Source organism: Leucoraja erinacea, chromosome 4 (genome assembly GCF_028641065.1).
Source record: "Leucoraja erinacea ecotype New England chromosome 4, Leri_hhj_1, whole genome shotgun sequence".
In the NCBI taxonomy this organism is placed as follows: Eukaryota; Metazoa; Chordata; class Chondrichthyes; order Rajiformes; family Rajidae; genus Leucoraja; species Leucoraja erinaceus.
In genome coordinates, this window is record NC_073380.1 from 102,007,489 (window position 1) to 102,030,973 (window position 23,485).

At 42.7% G+C, this 23,485-nt stretch overlaps 1 protein-coding gene across 1 annotated transcript in view; it reads right to left on the reverse strand.

Annotated features, from left to right (window-relative positions):
* The window catches only part of rttn (rotatin), a 221,600-nt gene that overhangs the window by 128,159 nt on the left and 69,956 nt on the right, over positions 1-23,485 (reverse strand). Inside the window, exons 17-20 of the mRNA XM_055634871.1 lie at positions 14,382-14,521; positions 11,470-11,641; positions 9,986-10,085; positions 5,407-5,495 (exon numbers count right to left, since the gene is read on the reverse strand). Coding sequence (XP_055490846.1) covers positions 5,407-5,495; positions 9,986-10,085; positions 11,470-11,641; positions 14,382-14,521 — 501 coding nt within the window. The remainder of the gene's footprint in view (positions 1-5,406; positions 5,496-9,985; positions 10,086-11,469; positions 11,642-14,381; positions 14,522-23,485) is intronic.

Consider the following 23,485-nt stretch of genomic DNA (forward strand, 5'->3'; position numbering starts at 1 on the left):
AGTCTACCGTGGGAACTCTAACTCAGCAGGGAGGCAGCAGCAGATTGTCGCTCCCTTCAGTTTCCCAGCGACAGTCACCTGCCACGGGAGAGAGATCATGCACGGTTGTAGGTCTCCTTTGCACGTCGGTGTTTCTGTCTTTCTCCACTCATTGTTGGCCCCATCTGTCACCACCCCCATCTACACCCCTCTGCTTCCCGGCCATGTGTGTGACCCCTTCCCTCCCCTCTCCAGCTCCCCGCTCATTGCACCGGCGCGGGGGCTTTGTACTGTCTTCTCGCCGGCGATGGCAGCAGATCGGTGCGAGTCACCGGAGACGTCAGGACCAATTGGACGTCGAGCACCAGGCCCACCGCAAGCACGGAGAACCCAGAGACCCACAGCCAACAGCAGCCCAGCCCCGCTCCAACTACAGAGGAACCTGGGTTGCGGATGACGGGGCGCAGCTCGGGGCGTCGTAGGGGCCCATCGGGGAGCGGGTTCCTGTTGGTCCTGACGTCTCCAGCCACCTGCCATCCTCCGGGAACTGTACCGCCCTTGCAGGAGAGTGGGGTTGTTTGCAGTTGCAGAGGGAGGGGGCAAGGGCGGTACAGTTCCCAGTCTCAGCTCCAGTACAGGGGGGTGGCCGGAGACGTCAGGACCAACGGGACAGCGACCCCCAGGCCCACTGCAAGCACGGAGATCCCAGAGACCCACAACCAGCAGCAACTCCAGCCCAGCCCCGCTCCAACTCCAGAGGAACACGTAGGGGCAGAACCCGATGGTGCGCAAGGTAAGTCTTGGGGTGGCGGATGAGGAGGCGCAGCTCGGGCTGTGGGCAAACTGCCACTTGTCGCCGTAGCGGCCCATCGGGGAGAGGATTCCTCTGGAGTTGGAGGGGGAGGGGGGTATTGTGCTGTTTGATCGCCCCCTGCTATCCCAGGGACAGGGAGACACAGCGGCTTTTTAGAATGGTGGGCAATCACTTCCAAAGTTCTGCCCACACAGTCAGTACACCTCTCCTACACTGTATTTCATACAAACATTTATTCTGCAAGAAAAAACTACATTGAAGACTCAAACTCGCGACCGAGTAACTGATAGGATCGAGGCGCAAACTCGCGACCTAGCGGATATGAGCCGAGCACTCTACTACTGAGCCAGCCATTAAAATCTACGCTAAAAAATTTCCATTCCGAAGACCGACAAATTCTGAATTACGAAAAGTGTCTGGTCCCAAGGCTTTCGGATAAAAGGTTGTGCACCTGTAGCAGTAAACCAATGAACTCACACGCAATTAAAATAAATTACCAATATAAAGAAATACTAGTTTTTGGTCAAAGAGACAATTAGATGTTTTAATCCCTCTGGCTCACTTAAGTACATTAGAAGATCCAGTCATACTTATCCAATCTAGCCACTTCTTGATTAAAGTCCAATACTAATGCGAATAACTCTTCAGAGGCCTCAGAAATCACAAAGACTAAAAATGGCCAGAATGGTTATATTGATGAGAAGCTAAAAAACTTAAACTGGATATAAGCTAGACTTTGCATCAATGTTTTTAAACATGAAATCAACTATGACACCACAGGGTGGCTCCACCAATGGATGCAGCGCCAACAGTCTGTCTGTCCCTTCCTTCTATGTTGTTTTTTTTGTACATGTTAAATGTATGTTTTTAGTGTTCTTTAGCTTGTTTTATGTGGGGGTGGGGGAGGGTGTTGGGGCAAACTCTGTAGATTCAGGATCGGTTCCTGTGGATTGGAGGGCAGCTAATGTTATCCCAATTTATAAGAAAGGCAAGAGAGAAAGCAGGGAATTATAGTAGGTATGTTATAAAACTAACCTTCAGCGGCGCTGTAATTCTGCCACTGGCCGTGTGCGCGATTTTGCCGCGTTTGAGGGGGTGGGGGGGGGAGCGAGGTTAAAACGGGGTTTTTTCCCGGCCTGATCCTGAATTATATTTGTTGGAGTGCAAGATTTTGCTAAAGAATCGTTCCCACGGCCGTTCTGTGTGTTTTAAATAAAAATTCACCCGACAAGTTAATCGCTGGAATGATTTTAAAACCAGCTTCTGAAGCCGTCAATGCCGACAACTGGGACGGATTTTATGCAGGACCAGGTAAAAGAAAGTAGTTTATTTTTATGTATAAAAGTGTTGCTTAAGATGTATTTAATTCACATTTTACGTTGCGAAACGGTGATTTTTCCCCCTGAAGAACCGGCAGTGTATTTGCTGCAGATATGGGGGTATAAATTCACTGCATCTGAACGTTCTAAATGGTCCCATTCCAGTAAAACCCACTCGCAAGCTGATTTAAATGGCCATTAATTTACAGGTATTAAACATTTAATTCCTTCCATTTGGCCTATAAACCCATGACAATGAGATTTAAAAATTATGTTATATTCTGAATTATTGTGTGAATGTTATTTGGACACTTAGGCTATTTAAAAATGTTAATCTATTCTTAAGAAATGGATAGATGTTTAGATCTAATAATTGAATTTTGTAATTAGCTACAATTAGGTAACTAACTAATTATATGCTTTAATTTCAAGTCATCTAAGTAAGATTGTTTCATATTTGTTTCAGAATGCTTCAATCTATAATAGCTGAAAATTTATTTCAGTTCTCTTAAATTTTAGGAAAGTTATCGGCCTTTAAATGTTCTCGATCACAGCTTTTGTGTTAAGTCAATGAAAAAGCAATAGGGAACAAGATGGCAATTTCCGAGTATGAAAATGTCCATAACTTTTTTAATACGGAAGATATGAAAGTGAATTAGGTGTCAAATTAAACTTATTTTTATGCTTTATCTGATGGGATAAATTAAAGACTTGATTTTTAAAATCTCAACATTTTGTAACATTGCTAATTATAGAACAGTTAGCCTGACATCGGTGGTGGGGAAGATGCTGCAGTTAATCATAAAATATGAAATAGCGGCACATTTGAATAACAGTAACAGGATCGGTCAGATTCAGCATGGATTTACGATGGGGGAAATCATGCTTGACTAATCTTCTGGAATTTTTTGAGGATGTAACGAGGAAAGTTCACAAAGGAGAGCCAGTGAATGTAGTTTACCTGGACTTTAAGAAAGCATTTGATAAGTCCCACATAGGAGATTAGTGGGCAAAATTAGGCCACATGGTATTGGGGGTAGAGTGCTGACATGGATAGAAAATTGGTTGGGAGACAGGAAACAAAGGGTAGGGATTAATGGGTCCCTTTCAGAATGGCAGGCAGTGACCAGTGGGGTACCACAAGACTCGGTGTTTTGACCGCAGCTATTTACAATATACAGCAATGATTTAGATAAAGGGATTCTTAGTAACATTTGCAAATTTGCAGATGACACAAAGCTGGGTGGCAGTGTGAACTGTGAGGAGGATGCTATGAGAATGCAGGGTGACTTGGACAGGTTGGGTGAGTGGGCAAATGCATGGCAGATGCAGTTTAATGTGGATAAATGTGAGGGTATCCACTTTGGGAGCAAAAACAGGAAGGTGGATTATTATCTAAATGGTGTCAAGTTGGGAAAAGGGGAAGTACAACAGGATCTGGGGGTCCTTGTTCATCAGTCAATGAAAGTAAGCATGCAGGTGCAGCAGACAGTGAAGAAAGTGAATGGTATGTTGGCCTTCATAAGAGGAGTTAAATATAGGAGCAACAAGGTCCTTCTGCAGTGTACAGGGCCTTAGTGAGACCACACCTAGAGTATTGCGTGCAGTTTTGGTCCCCTAATTTGAGGAAGGACATTCTTGCTATTTAGGGAGTGCAGCGTAGGTTTACAAGGATAATTCCCAGGATGGCGCGACTGTCATATGTCATAATTTAGAAGAATTGAAATGCGATCTTATTGAAACATATAAGATTATTGAGGGTTTGGACATATAGAGGAAGGAAACATGTTCCCAATGTTGGGGGAGTCCAGAACCAGGGACCACAGTTTAAGAATAAGGGGTAAGAACTGATATGTGGAACACTTTTTCACACAGAGTTGTGAGTCTGTGGAATTCTCTGCATCAGAGGGCGATAGAGGCCGGTTCTCTAGATACGTTCAAGGGAGAGCTAGATTGGGCTCTTAAAGATGGCGGAGTCCAGGGATATGGGGAGAAGGCAGGAACGGGGTACTGATTGGGGATGATCAGCCATGATCACATTGAATGGCGGTGCTGGCTCAAAGGGCTGAATGGTCTACTCCTGCACCTATTGTCTATTGTCTTACTTCGACAGAGATGTGATTTTTTTTTCCGTATCGTATCTCCGTCCGCACTGTGGCATAACATCGAGAAGTTGGCGGCCTTTGCGAGAGACCGACTTCGAGAGCTCCACCGCGGGTGCCTGTGGACTTACCATTGTGGAGCCCGCGATCCCTTTGCCAGGAATCGACCTCTGAGCTCTACCGCGGGCACCTGCAGACTTTAGCAAGGTGAAGCTCGCAGTCTCTGTTTAGAGACCAACATCGGGAACAAGCCGCAGGAGCTTCAACCACCCGACGCGGGATCTCTGATCGCCTGAAGGGGAGCTACGATCGCCCTTAAGCGGGGGCTATAACAGCCAGCTGCAGGGGCTTCAACAGCTGGCTACAGGAGCTGTGTTCGCGCCGACGAATGGTTCGACTAACCCAACCATGGTAGAAAAATGAGGGAAGAAGATTAGACTTTATTGCCTTCCATCACAGTGAGGAATGTGCTGTGGTGGATGTTTATGTTAACTTTTATATAGTTGTGTCTTGTTGCTTTTTTTTTGGTATGGCTGTATGGTGATTCGCATATCACTGTACATCAGTGGTTCCCAAAGTGGGGCGTACGCCCCACAGGGGGGCAATTTGATTTTTAAGGGGGGCAATTGAGCGCGGCTGAGGAGGTCTGGGTCCAAATTTTCGATTTTTTTTTTGGATTTTCCATCAGGTAAACATATGTAGTTTATGTTTCAGATGTTATTTTGAGAAAATAATTTTTTTTGGGTAAAAAAGGTCTTTATTGTGTAGTTATTACATAATCACCGCGCCATCGCTCTTCATGCACGTCGCACGAAGCGCGCGAGGTCATGGGAGAACCTTATTTATTGAATTGGATTTAGAAATGCGATTCAAAGAGCTTTTGATAAGTTACCCTTATAATATCAATTTCCTCTGTTTTTTCTCAAGGGAAAGCAAGGGGGGGCATCGGGATTTTAGAGGTGATTAGGTGGGGCATGGCCAAAAAAAGGTTGGGAACCACTGCTGTACATGTACCTTAATTGGTACATGTGACAATAAAAGAGCTTTGAAACCTTTGAATGAGAGAACTAGGAAATTAATGGCATTGGAAAAGGTTATGAAACAAAGCCTTCACAAGCAATCAGCAATACAAGCATTCTGTCAATGAGCACAAACTGGAGACAACAAGGTTACACTCAAAATTGCAAAGTACCTTTCCATTTTTGTGTATACTCTCAAGTATAAATGAAACTAACTTTTCTGCTATTCCAAGGTTTTTCAGTCCTTCGTGAATTTTAGTATCTGTAAATAAATACCAATCACGAGTTATTATGCTGCACCAAGTTGTGATTCGGAAAACATTGTCTGAAAAGTGAGTGGAAGCAATTTAACATTATACAAAAAGAGCTGTGGTGGTGAGCACAGAACTGCAACTAATTGGACTGCTCTGTCAAAATGCTGGAATAAGTATGATGGATCAAATGGCTCACATCCCTGTCGTTTTATTTCTTAACTCTATGAATTTTCGATTTTTAATGTCTCCAGAAGCTTCACGAATGTTTAGTTTATCATTTGGAGGAAATGAACAGATGTGTTTTACGTTGGAACACTTTTTCAGTATCTGCAGTCTCGTGTCTCTGTCCAGCTGTTCAAGTTCAAGTTCAAGTTAGCCCCTGCTGAGGCAGACCTTGTATTGTGCTACGCTATGCTGAAAATGTAGAAGCTGGCTGCCAGTATAAGACAGCAGCAGAGGGCACATTGGGACAAACTGTATAGCTCAGGAGCGAGAATTCAGGGCAATTTGAAATCCACCACCTTTTAATGCTTATTATTTTCTTGTGGTATGTACTCTTACTGTATTATTCCCAGTCATGTTCACAAATTATAATTTTGAGTTACGAGGTGCATAAGAAAGTGAAATGTCTGGGATGCTCTCAGTTCCCAGGATAAAGATTTTTATAGTGTGAGGGAGTTGAGTTAATTTGGGAGTAAGCTATGTCAGTGGAGATTGGCCCCGTGGTTTGCTCAGCCTGCAACATGTGGGAGATCAGGGATATGGTCGATGTCCCTGGTGACTACGTTTGCAGGAAGTGTGTCCAGCTGCAGCTCCTGGCAGACCGCATTGAACGATTGGAGCTGCGGTTGGATTCATACTGGAGCATCCACGATGCTGAGAAAGTCGTGAATAGCACGTACAGCGAGTTGGTCACACCGCAGGTAAAAAGAGGAAAGCGGACAGAAAGGGAACGGGTGGCCAATAGCCAGCAAAGCAGTAGGCAGGTAGTGCAGGAGTCCAAATTCAATTGTAAGGGGAATAGATAGGCATTTCTGCGGCTGCAAAAGAGACTCCAGGATGGTATGTTGCCTCCTTGGTGCAAGGGTCAGGGATGTCACTGAACGGCTGCAGAACATTCTGGAGGGGGAGGGTGAGCAGCCAGTTGTCGTGGTGCATATTGGCACCAACGATATAGGTAAAAAAAGGGATGAGGTCCTACAAGGTGAATTTAGGGAGCTAGAAGATAAACTTAAAAGTAGGACCTCAAAGGTAATAATCTCTGGATTACTACCAGTACCACGGGCCAGTCAGAGTAGAAATAGGAGGATATTGCACATGAATACGTGGGCTTGAGAAATGGTGCAAGGGGTATTGAAATTTTTAGGGCATTGGAACCAGTTCTGGGGGAGGTGGGACCAGTACAAACAGGATGTTTTTTCTGCACCTGGGCTGGAATGGAACCAATGTCCTTGGGGGAGTGTTTGCTAATGCTGTCGGGGAGGATTTAAACTAATGTGGCAGGGGGAAGGGTGCAAGAGCAGAGAGGCGGGGGGTGTAAAATGAGGGTAGAAGAAATAGGTAGCAAGGTGAAAAGTAAAAGTGGCAGGCAGACAAATCCAGGGCAAAAATCAAACAGGGCCACTTTTCAACATAATTGTATAAGGGGTAAGAGTGTTGTAAAGACAAGCCTGAAGGCTTTGTATCTTAATGCAAGGAGTATTCGTAATAAGGTGGATGAGTTGAATGTGCAGATAGTTAATAATGAATATGATATAGTTGGGATCACGGAGACATGGCTCCAGGATGACCAAGGATGGGAGCTGAACATCCAGGGATATTCAATACTCAGGAGGGATAGACAGAAAGGAAAAGGAGGCGGGGTAGCGTTGCTGGTTAGAAAGGAGATTAACGCAATAGAAATGAAGGACATTAGCTTGGAGGATGTGGAATCGATATGGGTAGAGCAGCGAAACACTAAGGGTCAGAAAACGCTAGTGGGAGTGGTGTACAGGCCACCTAACAGTAGTAGTGGAGATGGGGATGGCATCAAACAGGAAATTAGAAATGCGTGCAACAAAGGTAAAACAATTATAACGGGTGACTTCAATCTACATATAGATTGGGTGAATCAAATTGGCAGGGGTGCTGAGGAAGAGGAATTCTTGGAATGTATACGGGATAGTTTTCTAAACCAACATGTAGAGGAACCAACGAGAGAGCAGGCTATTCTAGACTAGGTATTGAGTAATGAGGAAGAGTTAGTTAGCAGTCTTCTTGTGCGTGGCCCCTTGGGCAAGAGTGACCATAATATGGTTGCGTTCTTCATTAGGATGGAGAGTGACATTTTTAATTCAGAAACAAGGGTCCTGAACTTGAAGAAAGGTGACTTTGAGGGTATGAGGCATGAACTGGCCAAGATAGACTGGCAAATGATTCTTAAAGGGTTGACGGTGGATATGCAATGGAAGGCATTTAAAAATTGCATGGATGAACTACAACGTGTTCATCCCAGGTTGGCAAAAGAATAAATCAGGGAAGGAAGTGCATCCGCGGATAACAAGGGAAATCAGGGATAGTATCAAAACAAAAGATGAAGCGTACAAATTAGCCAGAACAAGCAGCCTACCAGTGGACTGGGAGAAATTCAGAGTCCAGCAGAGGAGGAATAAAGGCTTAATTAGGAAAGGGAAAATAGTTTATGACAGAAAACTGGCAGGGAACATAAAAACTGACTGCATAAGTTTTTATAGATATGTGAAGAGGAAAAGATTAGTTAAAACAAATGTAGGTCCCTTGCAGTCAGAAACAGGCGAATTTATCATGGGGAACAAAGACATGGCAGACCAATTGAATAACTACTTTGGTTCTGTCTTCACTAAGGAAGATATAAACAATCTGCCGGAAATAGCAAGGGACCGGGGGTTAAATGAGATGGAGGAACTGAGTGAAATCCAGGTTAGCCGGGAAGTGGTGTTAGGTAAATTGAATGGATTAAAGGCCGATAAATCCCCATGGCCAGATAAGATGCATCCCAGAGTACTTAAGGAAGTAGCCGCAGAAATAGTGGACGCATTAGTGATAATTTTTCAAAACTCTTTAGATTCTGTAGTAGTTCCTGAGGATTGGAGGGTAGCTAATGTAACCCCACTTTTTTAAAAAGGGAGGGAAGAGAGAAAACGGGGAATTACAGACCAGTTAGTCTAACGTCGGTAGTGGGGAAATTGCTAGAATCAGTTATTAAAGATGGGGTAGCAGCACATTTGGAAAGTGGTGAATTCATTGGACAAAGTCAGCATGGATTTAAGAAAGGTAAATCATGTCTTACGAATCTTACAGAATTTTTCGAGGATGTTACTAGTAGAGTGGATAAGGGAGAACCAGTGGATGTGTTATATCTGGACTTTCAGAAGGCTTTTGACAAGGTCCCACATAAGAGATTAGTATACAAACTTAAAGCACATGGTATTGGTGGTTCAGTATTGATGTGGATAGAGAACTGGCTGGCAGACAGGGAGCAAAGAGTGGGAGTAAACGGGTCCTTTTCACAATGGCAGGCAGTGACTAGTGGGGTACCGCATGGCTCAGTGCTGGGACCCCAGCTATTTACAATATATATTAATGATTTGGATGAGGGAATTGAATGCAACATCACCAAGTTTGCGGATGACACGAAGCTGGAGGGCAGTGTTAGCTGTGAGCAGGATGCTAGGAGGCTGCAAGGTGACTTGGATAGGTTGGGTGAGTGGGCAAATGCATGGCAGATGCAGTATAATGTGGATAAATGTGAGGTTATCCACTTTGGTGGCAAAAACAGGAAAGTAAACTATTATCTGAATGGTGGCCGATTAGGGAAAGGGGAGATGCAACGAGACCTGGGTGTCATGGTACACCAGTCATTGAAAGTAGGAATGCAGGTGCAGCAGGCAGTGAAGAAAGCAAATGGTATGTTAGCATTCATAGCAAAAGGATTTGAGTATAAGAGCAGGGAGGTTCTACTGCAGTTGTACAGGGTCTTGGTGAGACCACACCTGGAGTATTGCATACAGTTTTGGTCTCCCTCTTAAATATAGCCAGTTCATTGGCTATATTTAAGAGGGAGTTAGATGTGGCCCTTGTGGCTAAAGGGATCAGGGGGTATGGAGAGAAGGCAGGGATGGGATACTGAGTTGGATGATCAGCTATGATCATATCGAATGGCAGTGCAGGCTCGAAGGGCCGAATGGCCTACTCCTGCACCTATTTTCCCCCTCATGTTAATAGCTGTTGAGCCAGGAGACTGATTTTCACTGGTTACTAAGTGAATGGAAGGCCAGTTGCAGTTGCGTTTGTATAGAGATTTTTTTGTCAGAGATTCTTATTACAAGAGATGCACTAATTAAATCCAATTTATCAGGTTAGAAATTCATATTGTAGTACAATATCTTTAAAGGAAGTACCCAAACAAGAGAACTGGTTCATATGATGGAGGGTAAATTCAACAATCTGAACAGCACTTAACGCATTCAGAACCAATTACCTTGTGCCATAATCGCTAGTTGTTCCGCTGCAGATTTCCGTAGAATCAGGTCGACTGTCTCCGAGATCAAGATTTCATATACTTTGCAAACACTCTCAACCTATAGCAAAAGATAGGAGCATGATATTGCTGTAGCAATTCAATTAAAGTGCCATTGGGGTGGAAGATTGCAACCTTCACGTGGTCTGCCTTGTTTTAACGAATGCAATCAACCCGGCGTGAACTATCAAATAAGATCAAATAGAACAAGTTGTCCTACAACTTTAGGCTGTGCAAGAAGAGAGGAAGTAAGTGCCATTGAACCATGTTATTGTAAACAAGCAGATGAAGCTGCATGTTGAAAAGGAGTGGAATAATTTTGCTCTGAAGCTCTGATTCAGCTTCATAACCCAAAGGTTTTCTTTGTAATAGGTTAACCTAGATAATTGAGTTAACCCATACATCTATACTCATTGGGCATTACAGTGACAAACTAAGGACTGCTTCAGCTATGGACCTGTCTTTGTGGATAATGCACCACCCTGGTTCCACTGCACTGTAACTGAAGAAGGGTCTTGACACGAAACGTCACCTATTCCTTCGCTCCATAGATGCTGCCTCACCCGCTGAGTTTGTCCAGCATTTTTGTCTACCTTGTAATTACCAATACATAACTTATGCAAGGTAGCATCTGCTTATAACTGCCACAGTAACTGATACAAGCTCACTTTCAAACACATTTCCTTTGTTTTACTCACCCCTCCTCTCCCTACTTTATGTGATAACTAACTTGTATTGTCTCCTTCCCACTTTTGACAAAGGGCATTGTACCTGAAACATTAAACGTGCTTTTTTTTTTGCCCACGCATCTCTGTTGACCTGCTAAGTAAAAATAGCAATGGTAGACACAAAATGCTGGAGTAACTCAGCGGGTGAGGCAGCATCTCTGGGGAGAAGTGTTTCTAGCACTTTTGTGTTTGATTTCAGATTTCCACCATCTGCATTTTTTTAAATTTTTTTAATTTTCACTTACCGATTAGAGGAAATCTATAGCACACCTTAATGCATTACATTTGTCACTTTGTTTTTACCTTTAACTTCATATTATTACATTTAGTTTAGTATAGTGGTACAGCGTGGAAATAGGCTCTTTGGCACACCGAGTCTGCGACAATCAGCGATCCCCGCACACTAATGCTATCCTGCACACACTGAGGACAATTTACAAGCCAAATAGCCTATAAAACTGTATGTTTTTGGAATATGGGAGGAAACTAGAGATCGCGGTGTAAACCCATGCGGGTCACAGGGAGAACGTACAAATCCTTTCCAGACAGCACCCGTAGTCACGATCGAACCTAGGTCTCTGGTGCTATAAGGCAGCATCTCTACTGCTGTACCACCATGCCACCCATTTTAGGAATTATATGCCCAGAAAGATGAATTTTATTATATAACAATGTATGAACTATATGTTAGAAAGAAACAAAATAATGGATTCTTACCTTAAACAAAGTTTTGTCATTATCTTCCAACTGTAAATCTATAGTCTTATCCAATATATACAGATCAGACACATTGTTGAATATACTTCCTTGTAATGCAGGCTGTTTAATAGAGGCATCTTCTTCATTTACCAAATGTGGCATTAAGTGTGTAATAGCTACAGAGCGTACCCTGTTGATCAAACAGAGAAAATAAACTATTTACTGTTGTTAAAAAAACAGCAAGATTTCATTCCATGAAAAATATCTGATAATGGCGAACAAACCAGACCAGTTATAAATAAGGTAGCTAACGCATGTTGTGTATGTTACAAAATTGTTTGTTATTGCAGAACTGAAGCTTTACTAATTTGATTTTGCTGATGATCTGATGATCTTACTAGACGTTGTGCCTGTGAAGCAGGAAATAAAATAAAATGTTTTTGTTTAACTCATCAACTTTTCACAATCCAGTTGCATTTAAACAATCACTTAAAAAATGTTCCACTGCCAAACACAGTAAAGATTAATTTGCATTAGTTCTCTGGAAGCTGAGTGCCCAAACTTCAAGATTTCCATATATCTGCTGATAGGGAATTCTCCATTGGGCTAAAGCAACTTGGAACTGATTTTAGCTTTTAAGTTTGTCTGGGTTACCAACTTCATAAGGAAATATGTGGAGAATGTGTTCCCACTGAGACCTCAGTGTTCCATATCCAGAAGACTTGGATAAATCTGGAGATCCATAATCTACTGGCAACCAGATGCTGGCCATTCAACAGGTCCAGGTACGACCTTGTTAAGCCCAACTCGAAAGCAAGTTCCTAGTTATATCCTCAAAAAATTCCAGAAGATTAGTCAAGCATGATTTCCCCTTCGTAAATCCATGCTGACTTGGACCGTTCCTGCTACTGCTATCGAAATGTGCTGCCGTTTCATCTTTTATATTTGACTCCAGCATCGATGTCAGGCTAACTGGTCTATAATTCCCCGTTTTCTTTCTCCCGCACGGACTTCTCTCTCCAGCACTTTGTCTGCTTAAGTTTTCAGCATCTGCAGTTTCCTGTGCCTCCAAAACATAACATGACAGAGGAGATGGACAACAGAACAGCATTACAAATGCTCACTGCTCCAATAAATCACCCTAGTCATCCATGGGGTTCTACAATAATATTGTGAGTATATAAAAATGTAGAAATAATCTCTGACTTACAATCATTTAATTGACAATGCAAAAGTATGCACTTTTACAATATGTTCACATTTCTGGAATAAACTAATAGAAGAATGAAGGACAAACTAATAATGTAAAACTTACTTGGCTGGGGATTTGTGACATATCAAACAGTTCCATTCCAGTCAATTTTCTTTCAAGGCTGCAGAATGTTATTACAGCCCACAAAGAGATCCAATTATTCTTTGCAATGAGTTGTAGCCTTAACCTTGTATGATGCTGCCATTTGATCATTTCAGTTTGTTATTTCACCTTCAATGCTTCTCACAGTTTTAGTATTTTTAGATTTTTGTGTGCAGAATACTGTTTGACAAAGAATTGATGGTCTCCCAAGTGCTTTTTATCTGATTGCCACACCAGGTTCCTTCAGGGATCAAACTTTCAGTAAATGGTTTTAAACTGGATTAGAAATTTGACTTTTCTGCCAAATGGGTCTCAAATTATATTTATAAGTCAACAATGGGAGAAATCAGGGAAGGGTTTCAACCCAAAACGTCACCCATTCCTTCTCTCCAGAGATGTGCCTGTCCCGCTGAATTACTCCAGCATTTTGTGGCTACCTTCGATTTAAACCAGCATCTGCAGTTCTTTCCTACACAATGGGAGGAATAATCTTGATCAAATTTCCTGTAAATAAATTCTGAATCACTTTAGTTCCATTGGAGCAATCGACAAGTGCGATTGTTACTGTAAAAAAATATCATATCAACGCCACCCACCACCCCAACACCATTTATTTTAGCTTACATTATTCCTTTATTTGGATACCAAGAAGACAGAGGGTTGAATTTCCCTCACATAGTTTCTAGTCTGTCATTGGAGAAATCTGCATGTTTGCTAAAGCAGATGCCATGAATTACAAAGGCATGATACTCGGACAGCTTAATGAAAGTGAAGATTCTTATCACATTACAATGCAAAATTGGCATTCAACAATACTTGTCACAAAGCTTTCGGCATATAAGCATTTTTCATGTTTATAAATAAATCCCTTGCCTGTACTGTACATGATACTCTGAAAGATGTTGAAAATGGTGATTTTGGTGTTAAAAAAACCTCTCTTCAAAAGAAAGTGCTAAATCCACTGACTGGTTCTTTCTGTTGAAGTAACCTGGCAAGCTGGAATCTGATCTCAATGTTGCTCCAAACAATAATGCAAACAGTTTTATTTTGTGTAACTAATGTTCGCTAATTAAATTATATGAGCAAAAAGTAGAAAAGAAAAATGCATTTATAATGCACCTTTCCATGTATTCCAGATGTAACGAGACGTCAATGCTGATTGGTGGTGTGTCAAGCCTCCTTCCACAGTACTTCGTCTCATCCAATCAACCTCACTTTTAGTGATTGTTGAAACAATTCATAATTAACAAGGTGCAATGAACAAGAGCGATCATATGATGTATTTTAATATTTGTTTTCAGGAAGACTTTCTTGGGTCTCCTTACTGTCCTAGGGCTTACTGTAAACAGATTGCATAAGCAGGTTTGTGGGGGTTGCAGTGAGCAGTTTGACTGCTGGTTCCTCTACAGCAATACATCAGTGACTGATCTGGAAAAGATATTTATAGGCTGAGATGTGCTGCATGTCTCAAAAGACTTAAGGCACTGTATAGATGCAAATTGGCAACAGTTTACATCGTTGGACCTCAGTGTAATGTTAAAGGGTGGGTTATTTTAAGATAAATTATTCTGCTTACGAATGCTGTTTACTCATAAATAGGCGAAGAGATGCACGGATTCTTGCTACCCTTGGCAAAATGCTGGGTGCAGATTCATCCTGTGGCTCACTCAATGCAAGAATGCAGCGTCCCAGCGGCCCATCTACAGTTGCAAAGCCCTGCAAAAAACAACGGCAACATTAAACAATGGAGATGCTTCAAAATGCTAATAGTCAATTTTTTTTACACAAGGGCAGGCATTGAATAAACTCATTTTAACTACAATGTTTAGTTCGTACATTTTCTGTGACATGCCCTGATGACATCGGCCTGGTGAATTAAAGTGAAGTTCTTCCAAAGGATCAGAATAGAAACTTACCATACGATGTCTGGAGAATTACTAAGATAACGAAGAAAGATATACATTAAACCACCTGCGAACCAGTCAAAGTTGTTGAGAAATTGTATCAATTAGAAAAGCGATAAAACCCGAGTAATTTTCAATGAGGTATGTCAAAGATGACCATCTTCATTAATTCTATTCAACTTCATCCAAATCACAATGAAGGATGAGGTCTGAATGCCAGCAGTGAAAGTCATAGGGATTTTAGTGACTAAACGAAGATAATAAAATCCAACTGGAAAAAAATAATAGAATGTAGGCAAAACAAATCTTTGGGTTCCTATGATAAACACTTCCGGATATGAAAAAGAAGCAGTAATGGTCATTAAGTTCCAAATCTCTCCTAGTGCAAATTTGCACTTTTAAATAAGAAAGTGCAAAATGGTATTGTCACTCCACAAATTAAAAAAAAGAGGAAGATAAAACTTCCTGGTAGAAATTTACGAGTCGTCCTCAAATACAGGAGAGGTGCCAGAAAACTGGAGGGTGACAAATGTTGTGCCTCTATTCAAGAAGGGTTGCAGGGAAAATGCTAGGAACTATAGGCCGGTGAGCTTAACATCTGTAGTTGGAAAGTTAGGAGAAAGTATTCTGAGGAATTGGTTATACAGGCATTTGGATGTGCAAGGGATAATTAGGGAAAGTCAGCATGGTTTTGTATGTAGGAGGTCGTGTCTCACATATCTGATACATTTTTTGAAGACGTGACCAAAAAGGTCGATGAGGGCAGAGCTGTAGATGTTTAGTATACATGGATTTCTGTCAGGCATTCAACAAGGTTCCACATGGGATCCAAGGAGAGATAGCTGAACAGATAGCAAATTGGTTTCATGGAAGGAAGCAGATGGTGATGGTGGAAGGTTGTTTCTCAGACTGGAGGCCTGTGACTAGTGGTGTGCCTCAGGGTTTGGTGCTGGGTCTGTTTGTCATCTACATCGATGATTTGGATGAGAACATTTTAGGGCAAGATTAGGAAGTTTGCTGATGACACAAATGTGGGTGGTTTTGCAGGCAGTGAAGATGGTAGTGAAAGATTGCAGCAGGGTCTTGATGGATTGGCCAGATGGGCTGAGGAATGGTTGATGGAATTTAATACAGAGAAATGTGAGGTGTTGCATTTTGGGACATCTAACAAGGGCAGGACCTACACAGTGAATGGCAGGCCTCTGGGGAGTGTTCTGGAGCAGAGAGAGATCGAGGAGTGCAGGTGCAAGATTCCTTGAAGGTCGAGTCGCAGGTAGATAAGGTGGTCAAAAAGGCTTTTGGCACATTAACCTTCATCAGTCAGAGTATTGAGTATAGAAGTAGAGGCGTCATGTTGCAGTTGTATCGTTGTCGCCGTGGCTATCCCTCTAGGTCGAGGATGATGGTCTACATTCTGTTGTTTTTACATTCTGTTGTTTTAATGGACTTTCAGGTGGCTTATGAGTCCAATCCTGGCTTTGAAAGTTCTTCGACATTCAGGACAGTAATTCCAGATGGCAGATCGGGCTTTGGTTGTTGCTTCCTCTCTTTTCGTTTTCTTCCCTTTCTTCTAATTCTGCGCATTTCGTGGCTTCGAAGGTTGCTGTTCCTTCTTGGATGATGGTTGGCCAGAGTCTCCTGTCCTTGGCATTGGTTTCCCAATTGTCGATGTCGATTGCACATTTCTACATGCTGGCTTTTAAGGCGTCTTTGAATCTCTTCTTTTGTCCGCCTCTTTTCCGTTTGCCTTCTTTAAACCGGGAGTAGAAGGTTTGCTTTGGTAGACGCTCATCTTCCATCCAAACAACATGACCGACCCATCTTAGTTGGTTCTTGGTGATGAAGGCTTCGATGCTAGATGTTTTTGCTTCATTCAGCATGCTGACATCGGTTCTTCTGTCTTCCCAACTGATATTTAAGCTGCTTCAAAGACATCTTTGATGGAACTTTTCAAGTGTTTTCAGATGGTGTCGGTATGGTGTCCAGGTTTCTGATGCATACAGGAACGTTGGAATCACCACTGCCTTGTACACTAACACTTTGGTGTCTGTTTGGATGTCATGATTTTGGAAGACTCTCGTTCGAAGACGTCCAAAAGCTGTTCCAGCACATTAACACGATGTTGGATCTCATCATCAAGGTCGACATTGGAGGAGAGGTGGCTTCCAAGGTACAGAAAGTGATCCACATTTTCCAGGGTTGTTTCACCAAGTTGAATCGATGGTTCTTTCCGATTTGTTTCAGTTGGTGACGATTGGTAGATAACCAGGGTCTTCGTGGAGTTGATGGTAAGTCAAAGTTTCGTGTATGCCCTGTTGAAGGCAGTCAGTATCAGGGTCTGTTGCAGATGCATTTTCTGAGAGAGCTGCAACACAGTTGTCGCCTGCGTATTGGAACTCGATGAGGGAGCTCATAGATGTCTTAATTTTGGACTTGAGACGGACAAGATTGAAAAGTCTGCCATCTGTCTGAAGACGATTTTGATTCCTGGGGGTAGGTCGTCTTGGATGATGTGGATGGTTGTCACAATGAAGATGGTGAACAGTGTTGGGGCAATCGCGCATCCCCGTTTCACTCCTGATCTAACTTGAAACGGCTCACAGTTGCTGTTGCTGGCCATGACAGTGGCAAGCACGTCATCGTGGAGGAGTCTCAGGATTCGAATGTACTTTTCAGGACATCCAAAGGTGGATAGGACATCCCATAAGAGTTCCCTTGATACAGAGTCGAAGGCCGTAGTGAGGTCGATGAATGCCATGTACAAAGGTTGAAGTTGTTCACACCATTTTTCTTGTAGTTGGCGCATTGTGAAGATCATGTCGGCTGTTCCACGTGATGGTCTAAAACCGGCTTGTGTCTCTGGAAGGATCTTCTCGGCTGAAGGCTTGAGTCAGTAGTTCATGATGCGGGCGAGGACTTTGCCCGCTGTTGCTAATAGGGAAATTCCATGATGGTTTCCGCAGTCAGATCGATCGCCTTTCATTTTGTAGATGGTAACGATTGCCGAGTCTCTAAAGTCTCGTCGTGCATCTTCATTTATCCAGATGTTGATGAGAATTTGATGCAGATGTTAATGGAGCAGGTTACCTCCAATTTTGTCGACCTCGGCTGGTGTTCCATCGAGTCCAGCTGCCTTGTTGTATTTCAAGGTTTTGATGGTTTCCTTGACTTCTTCAAGTGGTGGTAATCTGCTTAGGGAGTCGTCAACGAGCTGCTTTGGAATGGTGTTGATCACATTTGTGTCAAATGAGATGGTTTGATTTAGAAGATCTTCAAATCTCCATCTAGAATTGATGTCAGCATTGTTCTTCAGGATGGTTTTTTATGTATTTATTTATTTATTAGAAGTACAATAAGTTACAGAAGTACACAACACATATATCTTATTACATTTGTTGTACCCCTTCATTTTTTGAGCTTTAAGAAAGATAGAAATAAAGGAAGTAAGGAAAGTGGGAAAGAGTCGTGCGAGAAAATGTTGAAAAAAAAGCCCATTAGAAAAAGAGTTAGAGAAGAAAGTTAAGAAATAGACCCTAGAAAAGAAAGAAAGAAAGAGAAACAATTGCTCTATTATAAAAAAAAAACACGCATCTTTGCCTTTGAGAGGGGCTTGACAGTGAGTGGATGAACCAAAAATGGCTTTGGTTGCATTGGAAAAAGCCTCAAGTGTCGTTGGCGTCAGCGAGTTGTTGGATTTCCTGAGCTTTCTCCCTCCACCATTGGTTTTGCAAGTTTCAGGTGCTCTTCTGGACTGCAGCCTTGCATTCCTGATAGCACTTCCTTTTGGTAGCTGACTGGTGATCATTTTGTAAGGTGATGAAAGCTTTTCTCTTTTCATCAATGAGCTGTTGGAGTTGTTTGTCATTATTGTCGAACCTATCCTGATATTTTTTTTTTACTTGAACCCAATTGTTTCTTTGCAGGAGGCAATGATACCTTTTTTCAATAGATTCCAGTGTTCTTCGACAGATGGTGGGATTGTTTGAGACAGTTGTTCTTGAAGTTTTTGTTGAAACTTCTGTACATGCTTGATGTCTTGAAAGACGTCAACATTGAATGTCTTGATGGCGTTTTGGTTTTGATGTTTCCTTTTGGGCCGAATCATGGTGGACGAGATGAGACGATGGTCTGTCCAGCACTCGTCGGCACCAGTAACAGCTCTTGTATTCAGTACATTTTGTTGGTCTCGGGATCGTACGATGATGTAGTCGATGAAGTGCCTGTGTTTGGAACGGGCAGCTGCCAGGAGACTTTGTGCCTGTTTTTCTGGCGAAATAAGGTGTTTGTAATCACCAGGTTGTGTTCAGCACATTTGGTGAGGAGGAGTGTTCCATTGGCGTTGACCTTGCCAACTCCTTTGTTGCCGATTGTTCCAGTCCAGAGCCTATGATCTTTCCCGACTCTGGCATTGAAGTCCCCAAAGAGAATGATCTTGTCGTCGTTGGGAACAGAGGAAACAACGTCATCAAGTTGGGCGTAGAAGTTCTCCTTTACTTCATCTTCAGTGTCCAGAGTTGGATCATAGGTGCTGACGATGGTGGTGTATTGGTTCTTGATGAGTTGGACGCGTGGAGTCATAAGACGTTTGTTGATTCACAGTGGTTGTTCAGTCAGCTTAGGAAGTCGGCTGTATCGGATGGCAAAACCTACTCCGTGGATCCCCGGTTGTTTAGGATCAAGACCTTTCCAGAAAAAGGTGTATTGACCTTGTTCTTCCTTCAGTTGCCCTTCTCCAGCTCTGTGGGTCTCACTCAGAGCAACGATGTCAAAGCTGAACTTTTGGAGTTCCCGAGCAACAAAGGTGGTTCTTCTCTCTGGCCCGTCTGAATTTAGGTTGTCCATCAGAGTTTGCATATTCCAAGTTCTGAGTTTCATAGCTTTGCTTCTTGATGGTTTTCGACCACATGATGGTCATTCCTCTGGATGCGGCTTTCCAGACAGGACGAGGCGAAGCAGACTATTTTTAGGGCACCTTTTCTAGCCCCTTCCCAGTTCGGGGTGAGCAGAATGGATTCTAAATAGGGCTGCTCAGACATGAATACTGCTACCGAACAACTTTCCTGCTTCTGCCCAAAGTTGAGCGAATGAATCAAGTATTCACGGCTTCCGTGCCGGTTCTTGACTAGGAGCTTCCAGCCGTCACGTGGCCTGCTCCCGTCGCCCTTCCCCGATTGCCGAAAGTCTTGAGAAGTTTTGTGCTGCTCACAGAACGAAGACGCCTGTGCGTGTGTTTGCTTAACGTGTACTTGATGTTGCACTGCAAGAATCACACGGTCCATCACAAATCAATCAACATATTCCAATGGCAAGGGAACCTAGACGATTGGAGCTGATAGATCTGTTGCAGCCTTCATCTGCCTTCAGTCGTTGAGCTCAAGATAACTTTGTCCTCTTCGGATTGTTTATCTTGTCGTGGTGAAGAGGCTTGCATGACCCCATGATTCAGTGAGCGATGCTGTCGGCAGCACCAGCTTCTGGTCGAGCCACCCATGGCGGTAAGGTCGAGGATGAGGGTCCAGACTAAGAACGATCCAACCTACAACAGCGGACCAGGCGCAGTTGTATAAGATGTTGGTGAGACTGCATTTGGAGTATTTTGTTCAGTTCTGGGCACTATGTTATAGGAAAGATATTGTCAAGCTTGAAAGGTACAGGGCTGATTTACGAGGATATTGCCAGGACTAGAGGGTCTGAGCTATAGGGATAGGTTGAGTAGGCTGGGTCTGTATTTCTTGGAGCGCGGGAGGATGAGGGATGATATTATTGAGGTGTATAAAATCATGAGAGGAACAGATCAGGTAGATGCACAGAATCTCTTGCCCAGAGTAGGGGAATCGAGGACCAGAGGACCTAGGTTCAAAGTGAAGGGGAAAAGATTGAATAGGAATCTGAGGGGTAACTCTTTCACACAAAGGGTGGTGGGTGCATGGAACAAACTGCATGGAACAAACTGCCAGAGGAGGTAGTTGAGGCTGGGACTATCCCAATGTTTATGAAACAGTTAGACAGGTACATGGATAGGACAAGTTTGGAGGGCTATGGACCAAGCGCAGGCAGGTGGGACAAGTGTAGCTGGGACATGTGTGTCGGTGTGGGCAAGTTGGGCTTGTTTCCACACTGTATCACTATCACTCTCTATTACTCTATTACTTTATTAATATGAATTTGAGTAAGTTACCCAATTAGGCACATGAACAAGTATGAATGAGAGTCATAACAGATCAAAGGAGGACAAATCATTTCTATTTACTCTTGGTGCATGTTTTCAGGCTACAAGCATGATGTGAACATTCATTATTTAATTTTAGATATAGCATGGAAACAGGCCCTTTAGCCCAAAGAGTCCACGCTGGCCATCAATCACCCTACTCTAGATCCATGTTATCCCATTTTTGCATCCTACACACTAGGGGCAATTTAAATAAACCAATTAACCTACACATCTTTGGAAAATGAGAGAAAACTGGAGTACTCTGAGAAATCCCACACGGTCATGGTTGTCAGGATCGAACCTGGGTCTCTGGCATTGTAAGGCATCGATTGTACCACCGCATGACTGTACTGCCCTTTGTTATAACATCATCCTCCCATCCTGCCTTAATATTGGCAATAAGGCATTGAAATTTAATTTCACACTGCTTTTTGTTACTGCATTGTTCAGTTGTAAGGGCTGGTTTATACTGAACGTAGACACAAAGTGGTGGAGTAACTCAGTGGGTCAAGCAGCATCTCTGGAGGAAAAGGGTGGGTCATTTGTGTCTATCTTCTGTATAAAATAGCATCTGAATTTACTTTCTACATATTTTGTCTACTCCACTGCAAAATCACCTCAAGGTATACCTACTTTGAAGAAGTTCTCCTCTGTTCAACGGGAGTTTTGCAACACCCTCTCTCAGACACTGCCCTGCAATGGCCTTTTCCTGCTTCCAGTTCCCTCCCCTCTACTCTCGGTCTGAAGAACGGGTATGACCTGAAAGGTCACCCATTCTTATTCTCCAAAAATGCTGCCTAACCCGCTGAGTTGCTCCAGCACTTTGTGTCTACCTTCGATATAAACTAGCCCTTACAACTGAACAATGCAATAACAGAAAGCATTAGGAAATTACATTGTTCCCTTAGTCCTGAAGAGGTACAGCATAAATTCACCAGAAAAAAAAAACAAGGAGCGTTTGCATGAACTTTCCTTTTACTTCCCATGGGTTCCCCAATTGAGGTATTTGAGATGATGAGATTTGACAAATGCATATAACAAACATATGTATTTGATGCAGGCATCCAGAAATGGACTAAGAGGCAATTTAGAGATACTTTTGCTCTCGTGACGAGAGTGGAAAGCATAACCCACTTATTCCATAAAGATAATAATGTAATTAGAAGGAACTGCAGAAGCTGGTTTATACCAAAGATTGACACAAACTGTACATTGGTTTTTGCATGTGAACCAATCATAGTAGAGTAGCACCACTAACCCTACCTTACTGTATTGCTTTATATTAACACCCACTTTCTACATTAAGTAGTCTTGGAAGCGGAGATGATGAATTAGCAACTAACAACCTGCTGTGCCGCTATACCATGTGTTACAACTAAAGATGACTTTAAACGCCAGGCTGTGTAATGTACTCATTTACACAAACTGTTGGAGTAATTCAACGCATCAAAAAATAGAAAGGTGATGTTTTGGGTCAGGAGCCTCTTGAAGAAGGGTCCTGAACCAAAAGTCTCCTATCCATTTTCTCCAGAGATGCTAGTTGACCAGCTGAGTTACTTCAGCATTTTGTGTCTACCAAAAAGATTGCAGAGTCTTATTCAATTAAAAAAATGCAGGACAGATATTAATTAATCCTCTGTTCAAGGCAAATGACATAGGTTGTGTAGCTAAAGTAGATAATTACAGCTGAGGTGGAAATCAATCATGATCAAACTGAATGGTGCAGCAGACACAGGGGGACTGTTTAGTCTACTGCCATTTCTACTTTAATACATTGTGATCAAAATGAATCAGTCAAGATATACAAATAATGTGAAAAGTTAATAAAACCAATAATTAGAGATAGACTCAAAAAGCTGGAGTAACTCAGCAGGACAGGCAGCATCTCTGGAGAGAAGGAATGGGTTACGTTTGGATCAAGACCCTTCTTCAGACATCACCCATTCCTTCTCTCCAGGGATGCTGCCTATCCGGCTGAGTTATTCCAGCTTTTTGTGTCTATATTCGGTTTAAACCAGCAGATGCAGTCCCTTCCTACACAAACCAATGTTCGATCCTGACTGTGGGTGCTGTATGTACGTGGTTAGCGCATTCTCCCTGTGATGCGTGGGTTTTCTCTGGGTGCTCCAGTTTCCTCCCACATTCCAAATACATGGAAGTTTGTAGATTAAATGGCTTCTGTAAATTGTGTGTATACAAGGATTCCTGGTTGACTGAAGTGTCTGTTTGTAGGTCGATTGGCTTCAGTAAATTGTCCCTAGTGGGTAATATAGAACTAGTGTACGAGCATCGCTAGTCGGTGCAGACTTGATGGGCCGGCAAGGCTGACAAGGGACGTCAGGTACAGTATAAAAATTAACGCAAAGAAGTACAACGTAGCAAAGATGAGCGGGAAGCTAGAGGATTGGGTAATGTTTAACCAAAAAGACAATACGGGGAGAAAAGATGAGGTACGAAGGTGAGCTAGCCAAGAATATAAAGCAGGATAGTAAAAGCTTCTTTAGGTATGTGAGGAGGAAAAAAAATAGTTAAGAACAAAGTTGGACCCTTGAAGACCGAAAAAGG